This window comes from Sander vitreus, unplaced genomic scaffold, assembly GCF_031162955.1.
Source record: "Sander vitreus isolate 19-12246 unplaced genomic scaffold, sanVit1 ctg371_0, whole genome shotgun sequence".
NCBI lineage: Eukaryota > Metazoa > Chordata > Actinopteri > Perciformes > Percidae > Sander > Sander vitreus.
In genome coordinates this window covers 28,458-37,500 of record NW_027595503.1, presented here as the reverse complement: position 1 = coordinate 37,500, position 9,043 = coordinate 28,458, and the positions used below count along the sequence as shown (strand labels likewise).

At 45.4% G+C, this 9,043-nt stretch overlaps 1 protein-coding gene across 2 annotated transcripts in view; it reads right to left on the bottom strand.

The window, feature by feature from the left end:
• The window catches only part of kpnb1 (karyopherin (importin) beta 1), an 18,500-nt gene extending 10,064 nt beyond the window's left edge, over positions 1 to 8,436 (bottom strand). Inside the window, exons 1-9 of one of the 2 annotated variants that reach the window (XM_078245089.1) lie at positions 8,095 to 8,436; positions 7,155 to 7,213; positions 3,837 to 4,019; positions 1,497 to 1,697; positions 1,167 to 1,319; positions 944 to 1,003; positions 668 to 757; positions 183 to 299; positions 1 to 84 (exon numbers count right to left, since the gene is read on the bottom strand). The exon at positions 1 to 84 is cut by the window's left edge and continues 18 nt beyond it. In XM_078245089.1, the coding sequence (XP_078101215.1) occupies positions 1 to 84; positions 183 to 299; positions 668 to 757; positions 944 to 1,003; positions 1,167 to 1,319; positions 1,497 to 1,697; positions 3,837 to 4,019; positions 7,155 to 7,213; positions 8,095 to 8,134 (987 nt within the window). In that variant the 5' untranslated portion in view covers positions 8,135 to 8,436. The remainder of the gene's footprint in view (positions 85 to 182; positions 300 to 667; positions 758 to 943; positions 1,004 to 1,166; positions 1,320 to 1,496; positions 1,698 to 3,836; positions 4,020 to 7,154; positions 7,214 to 8,094) is intronic. The other variant, XM_078245090.1, reaches the window with a different exon arrangement.
• Between the last annotated feature and the right edge of the window lie 607 nt (positions 8,437 to 9,043).

The window sequence follows — 9,043 nt, the reverse complement described above, 5'->3', positions numbered from 1 at the left end:
TGTCAGGATGGGGACCAGGTACTGCAGAGCACCTTTAGCGTAGAACTTGCTGGTGTGCTCGGGGGGGCGTCCCTGCTCCGAGGCCTGCCATTGGACGAAAGCGAAAGACCACAGTCAAAAGGGGCGTGGTTTTAACAAACTGGAAGTTGGATCACAACATTAACGTAACAAAGTCTGCTTACACAGACCTCTGAGGCCTCGATGGCCAGGTCCATCTCCTCATCACACACGTTGGACCAGAACTCAATGCCCTGCAGCGCCACTTCGTCTATGTCGCTCTTCATCGCCTCAATGGTGATCTGGGGGGGGGGGAAGAGAGAGAAGGCAAGGGAAAGGGTCGGAGGGAGGCAAGAGGATGGAGATAAGGGAAGGAAAGGAGGGAGGAAAGAGGAGGAAGGCAAGGGAAAGAAAAGGAGGAAGGCAAAAGGATTGAGGGAGCGAGGCAAGGGAAGGAAATGAGGGAGGCAAGGGAAGGAAATGAGGGAGGCAAGGGAAGGAAGGAGAGAGGCAAGGGAAGGAAGGAGAGAGGCAAGAAGAAAGGAGGTAGATGACAAGGAAAGACAAATGATTAAAATCCAGATTTTTGTTCAAGGTGCCGTTTATAACTTCCACCTTTATTTAGACGTGATGATCAAACGCAAATCTTAGTATAAAGAAATGTTCTCACCGCGAACAGAGCAGGTCCCATGTACGTCTCCATGTACTGATAATACAGAGACATGATCTTCACCAGGTTCTGTAAGGCCGCCACACGCACCTGAACACAACACAGGGAGAAACGGTCGGAACACACGCACCTGAACACAACATGGGTGGATCCCCGATCAGTTCAATTTTTTTTTATTTTTATAAATTGTCTCCAATTCTGTGATCGGGACCTCCCTAATTGCAATACTGGAAACCACCGAGTATCAGCGGGTTTATGAGGCGTTCAAAGACTCACTCTGGTGTCGGGACACTGCGTGGCTTCACACACCACCTGCATGATGAAGTGTCTCTCCGTCTGAAACACAGGAAGAAAAGGAAGAAGACCGCAAAAGTAAAGAAATTTTTACAAATCATTTACTTTCCCAACGTGGCATTTTACTTTCCCCGGGCTATCGAGAAACAATGGTAAACTCTGTATACCCATGTGAATGTGTGTGTTTCTGCGTGTATCAGGTTACCTCCTTGTCGAAGTTGGCTTTGGTGAACTCCAGCGAGTTGAGTAGAGCGTTGGTCGCTGCCAGCTTCACGTTGTTACTGGGCTCCTCCTTCCTCATGCCCTGGATGATGGCCGTCAGGATCTGGTTGGCGTTCTCCTGCAGCTGCTCCGGGTCCTGAAGGCACCAGAACCACATTAATAACATGCACAGTCTCTGCTAACAACTCTCAGGTCTGATGTCATGTTCCTGCTGGGACAGCACGCCGTAAACATCGTGTGAACAAACAGAGGAGAGGGTCTGGGTTTCAAACACACGACATGATTCTGACAGCAGGGTTTAGCGATGACTCACGATGTCCTGGCAGATGTACCCGATGGCCTCCAGCGTGGACTCCTTCATGTGTTCGGTGCTGGACGGGTCCGTGACGTTGGCCACCAGCTGTGGGATCAGCTCGGGCCACTGGTTGACGGGGATCTCTGCGCAGGCGATGCCGGCGACGCACTGCGACGCCGAGCTGGGCCGGTACGTCTCCGTGCCCAGAGTCTGTAAAACCTGCCGCACACAGAGACAGACGGGACGGTTAAACGCCATGAGGGAGTAACGCTGGGCAACTTGGCAATAGAAATCAATATCATGATACAAGAGACCAATAGTGCGTTCCATTTGTACTTGGGCAAAGTTGGACACACCAACAACAGTTATGAAAGCTGTAGTAACATGCAGTTGTTAGCTCTTCGGTCTTATTTGTGTCTCACTAAATCAGTCGTACACAAAGTCCAACTTCTATCTGGGGACATTGCTCCGCTGTTTGTTTGCACAAACCGTAAAATGAGTGACAGACAGACAGACATCTATCTATCTGAAGAAGCGGAACCTGCTGCTGTGAGCTGGCGTTCTTAAACAGAGACCCTCATTTGTTCCAAAATAATAAATAAAAAGAATCATGTTAAATAATAACCAAAAACATAATACTTAGATCTGACAGCTCTAGAGACTGAGAGCAGGATGCACCACCACCGACATTAACCAGGGTTGGATGTACTTTGTTGAAGTGGTACATCATTTGAGTCGTCGCCGTGTTGTACTTACACGGCGTCGCAGTGTTTGCAGTGAACTAAGTCGTTTTTTAAATCAAAATGGTCCCACGCCACACTTCGCCATGACCTCTTCATGATTACTTTTGAAATCAAAAACAGAAACTCGCAGGTAACTGAGTAGCCTTTGACGCCCCCGGGTGGTAAAATGTTTAATTGCTGCCACACAGTGAAATTCATTTCATTGCTTCAAGACTCACACTACGCAACCAGCATTAGTTTAATCGATAACAAATTAACGTGATCGACAAAATTCTTAATGATCAATTATTGATGGTCGATTAATCATGCCCATCCCTAGTTACTGAGCAGCCTCCAACTGAGCTTGAAGACGTAGATGTGACGTGAGCAACCTGTCTGAAAGTTGGAAGTCTTCTGGTAGCTGTGCCAAGAGAAATCTCAATCATTCCCAATCTAGCAGAGACGGAGAGCGTAGGTATATGTAAGGAGATAACATAGACACAGGCTCATTATTGATCACTAAAATGATAGTTAACATTAGTCATTACACTTAAACAGCTGATGGAAGTCCAAACTGCCTGAGAGCTTCTCCTGTACTATACGGTAACTCCTCTACTATGAGACAGGAAGTCTCGTGGTTATGACCCAATCGTTAGCCTATTGTTATAAAAACGTCTGCTACGGAGCCATAACGTGAGCTACAAGGTAATGGAGCCTTTTATACATTGTCGTGTTTCTTTAGAAATAAACAACGGACAAATAGAGTCTTTAAACTCTTCAGATGTAAAGGTATTCTCTGTCAAAGTGACGTCAAAATAAATGGGAGTCAATGGGATGCTAACGGGAGGTGATGGCTTGGTAGCATCAATGGCGCCAGAGGAGGTACGCGGTCCGAGGAGAAGCTTACCCCCTTGGTTATCAACTTGTATTGCTAACAACGGCCAATCAGACTTGTAAATGGAAAGCATTCAACGTGTGATGCACGATAGATATCCTCTCAGATGTTGGAGCGTTGTCTTTTCCTGGTTTTACAGGCTACATGAAAGTAAACTGACGTCATGTTCTGATCTTTTCAGACTATTGTCACTGTTCTACCATTTGCCTTGAAGCACCTAGTCATTATAGCCACGTTACTGATGATTATCACTAATCTCAGCGTGTACATATTTAGTGAAAGCACCAATTGTAAACCCTACAATCACTGGCTGCTAGATTTGAACTATCCAATTGATTGGTGGAGACGCTAAAAGTTCATTTTGAACCCCGTTACTAGTATGTGAAACATACAGCTATACTATGTATGCACTCACAATGCATGCTGTAAACAAAGATACGTTTTAATGGAAAATCAATAACAGCATGATAAATCCCAGGTGTAATAATGTATAAAGTAGTCTTTATATGAGGAATGTTCCTAGTATAATAAGTTTTCTGTGTGTAATAACGTAGAAAATCTCAGAACCAATAATATTCACAAGTAGTTTTTATACAGTGTGTAAAGCTGTTGCGTCTTTATGTTCTTCTACCTAACAACATTTGACTTTGATATATCTTTATGGAATTCTAACCCACGTCCCTGTACCCGTCTCTAATATCTGTTGTGTTGAGTGTGAATTAACACGGTGGGGGTGCTTACGTAGTTCTTGATCTCGCGGCGAGCGTTGGCGTCGATGGCCAGCCATCTCTGCTGGTACTGCGTCTTCACGTCGGGGTCTTTGGACGTCAGAGAGTTCTTCACCTGCAGACCGGCAGCAACGCGAGCCACCTGCGTGTTCCCCGGGTTAGCCAACACTTTGGACAACTCCACCAGGAATGTAGGCTGAGGGAGGACAAACACACAAGATCACAGACGTTAGAGAGGGAGGGAGACAGAGAGAGAGAGGGGAGAAAGAGAATCAGAGAGAGCGAGAGAGACAGAAAGCGAGAGACCGGCAGACAGAGATCTCCCCAGGGACATGTCTGCATGGATTGAGAAAGAATATCAATTCCTCAAATGTGTTTAGAAAACAAAGCTTAACTTGTGATGTGTTGTATCAACTGTTTCTGTGCTTGAAATGACTTTCCCAAAGTCTTTATGTTATGTACACTCACCTAAAGGATTATTAGGAACACCCTACTAATACCGCGTTTGACCCCCTTTCACCTTCAGAACTGCCTTCATTCTTTGTAGCATTGATTCAACAAGGTGCTGGAAGGATTCTTTGGAAATGTTGGCCCATACTGGTAGGATAGCATCCCCCACACCATTACACCCCCACCACCCTGCTCAGTGGTAACAAGGTATGATGGATCCATGTTCTCATTCCGTTTACGCCAAATTCTGACTCTACCATCTGAACGTCTCAACAGAAATGGGAGACTCATCAGACCAGGCAACATTTTTCCAGTCTTCAACTGTCCAATTTTGGTGAGTTTGTGCAAATTGTAGCCTCATGTTCCTATTTATAGTGGAGATGAGTGGTACCCGGTGGGGTCTTCTGCTGCTGTAGCCCATCCGCCTCAAGGTTGTGTGTGTTGTGGCTTCACAAATGCTTTGCTGCAGTAACTCAGCAGATAGTGAAATACTCAGACCAGGCGGTCTGGCACCAACAACCATGCCACACTCAAAGTTGCTTAGATCACCTTTCTTTCCCATTCTGACATTCAGTTTGGAGTTCAGGAGATTGTCTAGACCTGGACCACACCCCTAAATGCAATGAAGCAGCTGCCATGTGATTGGTTGATCAGATAATTGCATTAACGAGACATTTAACAAGTGTTCCTAATAATCATTTAGGTGAGTGGTAGGATTAAAATGGTAAATAAATGTCCAAATGAAATGTAATATCACTTTGAGTGAGTTTTGTCAAACAGTCTCATTGAACTTAAAGTAATAACTGACTGATAGTATTAATGGCTCAAAGTCCTGTCTGTTAAAGGTTAATCATTAATAATATAAACGGTTTTAACATCTGCAAGCTGCGTTTCCACGACCGATTCAAACACGTTGAAGCAAAGCAGAATTAAGCTTCAGCTTAAACACAGAGAGAGAGAGAGAGAGAGAGAGAGAAGTGCTGTGTCATGTCCCATCATGCTCTCTGGTGCATCATGAGTCGGCAGAACTTCCCTCCGCGTTTTGAGCTTCAACATCCTCCTCTGCAGCTCTTCACACCCACAGCGCTTCATCTCTGAAAGCTGCTGTTTGACTCAACAACTCCTGTTCCTGAGGCTTCTCGTTTAGCCCGTTACGCCGCATTCAGGCCAAAACAAGCAAACTGATGTCAACTGGCGTATGTATGACACGCCAATTCATATGCCATTATTGGCGTGTTATCAAGATGCATACTGACTTTTTAGCACGTTTATCAACGCCGTTTGGCCTCCGTTGACTTACATTACCTTGCGATTGCCTGTCAATTTATGCCAAGTTCTCCTGAGAAAAGAACGGTAGCATGAACAGGCGAAAATCTGCATAGGGAGGTTGGTTGGGGTGGAGGATGGGTCAAACACATGACTTTCACCCAGGAAGCTCGCTGTATACAGCGTAGACATACACGCGGATAGCTCCAAATGCGTACAGATAACACGCCACTTGGCTTTAGAAAGTGGGCGTGGATGTTTACGCGAAGTCGTGATGTCATGTTGATTTACAGATAGACTTTCAGATATTCACCAGCGGAATTGTGCATGGGCAATTGCTAGAAAATCCCCCCCCCAAAAAGCTTTGTTGGTAGTGAATATCACCACACAGCAGCAGCAGCAGCATCTAAGCATTCTTCTGTTAGTTTCTTTCCTGGTGCAGCTGGTCAGGGGACTACAGCATCACCACCACTCTGCACAGTCATCACAACATCTCCAGCAGACACAAACTGGACCGCGTCTGAGTTACGGTAAAAACTTGACCGTCTAACGGTTTGAGACTCCGGGCCCCATTTTAACCATCTAAGCGCACGGCGTGAACTTCATAATGGAGGTTCATACTTATACCTAGCCGCAGGAGAAGGACTCCTCGTCGCCAGAAAAGCGGAAATTGGAATTAAAAAAGGCAACGTGACATTTAACGGCTACCGTAGTTGCAACACGCATTTGAAAAAGCGAAACGCTAGAGAGCGCTATTCGTTTGAATGCTAAATACTATTTCACCGCTAAATGGGAGGAATTCCTACACAGTGGACCTTTAAGACTACAAAAAGATCATGTTTGGATAAAACACTCGAGGAACAGGCATATCCGGAGTGAAGGTCTTTTGTTTTCCTGGCGGACATCAATCCAAGTACGTATCGTGATATTTTTGCAACTATTTTTAAAATCGATTCTATTCCCTAGAGTTGAAAGCTCATTTCGAGATCAAAAAGATTGCAGAAACAATGTTAAAGAAAAACTTAATTTGTCTCGTGTTCTGGATGAAACCTCCCGAAGACTAAACTCCAACAACGTGTGAATATTTTATTTATTATATCACACAAAAAGTTAAACAGGGAAAATATGAAGGGAAATCTCACAGTTCAAGGTGTTTTTGTTTCATGTTTTTTTATGCAATAAATGCAACATCTTTCCAAAAGCAAACGACGAATCATGTTTAATAATCATTTCAGTATTGACCAATAATTATGATGATCTTTTTATATATATATATATATATATATATATATATATATATATATATATATATATATATATATACACACACACACACACTAACCATCAGAAGGGTGCAGCTTCCTCCATGAAAACACTTATGCTAGCAGGCTGTGTGTGTCTATATGTGTGTCTCTCTCTCTGTATGCGTGTGTGACTCTGTATGTGTGTGGAGGGAGGGTGTGAGGGTGTGTGTGTGTGTGTGTGTGTGGAGGGAGGGAGGGGAGGGGAGGGGGGGGGGGGGGGGGTGGAGGACCAGCAGAGGAGAAGCTCCATCCATGCTGCCTCCCCAGTTAGCTTATCCCACCACCACCAGTAACCCCACCGCCATACTAACCAGGTTCTCTATCGCCGCCTGCTCCAGAAACTTCTGCGCCGCCTCCAGTTCATTCCGATCTGAGGACAGGAGGGGAAGAGGTTAATGTTAGCTAATTAGCCGACAGGTCTGTTAGCAGGAAGGCTAACAGGAGTAAACCGTCAACTGGGTGGTGAAACAGAAACACTTTCTAAACAGCTGCTAAAAACACACCACACGGAATAATTCCTGTTAATATCCACTAATGAGTGACATCACGGTTTAATTCCACTCGTGGTACAGAGCCCAGTCCGGCTGGAGAAACGCGGCGAGGCTCCAACGTGCGCGTTAGCCACCGTGAAGCGAGAGATTCATTAGCATGCTAGCCTTAATGTTAGCATGCTAACGTTAGCCGGCCGCCGGGACACATTCGGAGTGACTGAGTAAAGTTTTCAGGACAAACAACAAACCGGTTAAAAGAACATTAACTCGGTTTAAAGACGTGGGGGGTAATTAAAACAACAACTGGGGGACTTTTCTCGGCGGTTCATAATGAACGTTAGCCGGGACAGGCGTAGAAGGAAGAAGTGGCCGACAGTTTGAATGCTACATGCTAACGGCTAACAAGCTAGCAGAGCAGCTACACAGGGAGGCATGGGCAGCAGGTCGCGCGGCTCCTCCCAGGCTACATGCAGCTGTCACACACACATATATATATTAGCCTCCATGGAGCTACATCCGCATTAGTATATCATGACAACGTAGTTAGATTCCAGGTGAGCTACACTGTCACGCTGTAATAAGACGCCGGGCAGATTGCTCAGTCACAGGCGTTATCTGCGATGATTGGGGCCGTCACGTTAGCTGGGTTAGCATTACGAGCTAGCAGCCCGCTAGCGAAGCATTTCCCTCCTTCAAACTTTCACCGGTTGAGCGGAGCTAACCCCCCGAGATACAGCCTCACAGGGCGGTTGATATTCACCTGGAGAGACGGTCTTCTCGAGGATAGTGATGAGCTCCATTCCCCCGGCTCTCTCTCTCTCGCTTCTCTCCGTCACAAGCTGCACAGTTTCAGGGTTCACGGCGGATTATATTTCTTCCACGGAGCTCTGTCAGTTGGCCACAGGGCGGGATCGGTCGGCGATTAAAGAGACGGGAGAGTTTTCCCCGGTTCACAGCTCGGTTGTTTTTCACTTTCACTCGGATGGTCCGTTAAATGTTAACGACCGTTAACGTCTCGTAGCTTCACCGCCGCCCGTTTGCATCCTGTGTTGTCGGGAGGGAAAGGGCCGCGCGCTTCTCTCCCGCGGAAGGATATCACGCACTGACGGCTGGTAGGGCGACGTGCCGCCTTCAAGACTGACGGAATTTTTAATACTGCAAAGAGAGTGGGGGCGGTTGCAACACTTAACATTTTCCTTCAGATTCTCAGCGACCGTTTGTATTAGAAAGACAAAAAAATATACATTAAACCCATATATGTCACCTATCTGCCCATACTGCTGCAACATGTGCACATATGATAATATGGAAGTAATTTGTACTTAAATGGACAGTTAGCGCAGATAATACCAGTCCTATTAGAGCAGTGGTTCTCAAACTTTTTTAATAATGTACCCCATTTGAATTGTGATTATGATCAGTGGGCACATCAACAAGACTCACATTGTCAATGTCTTTGAAATGAATCAGAAAGTCACTTTTATTGTTGCAAATAAAGATTTAAAAAATGAACCGGAAAGGTCAAGAAAAGACTGAAACAACCTACAAGTTGGAGTTTACGAGCAATACATGAACGCAGCAGTACACTCCTCTCGTCGGTCTCTCCCTATCCGCTCGCCCGTTTACTCCTCCTCGCACCTAAATCCAGATTTGAGTTTTTAATTCAGGAAAATCTGTAAAAATAAAACATTTGAGTTTTTTTTTTACAG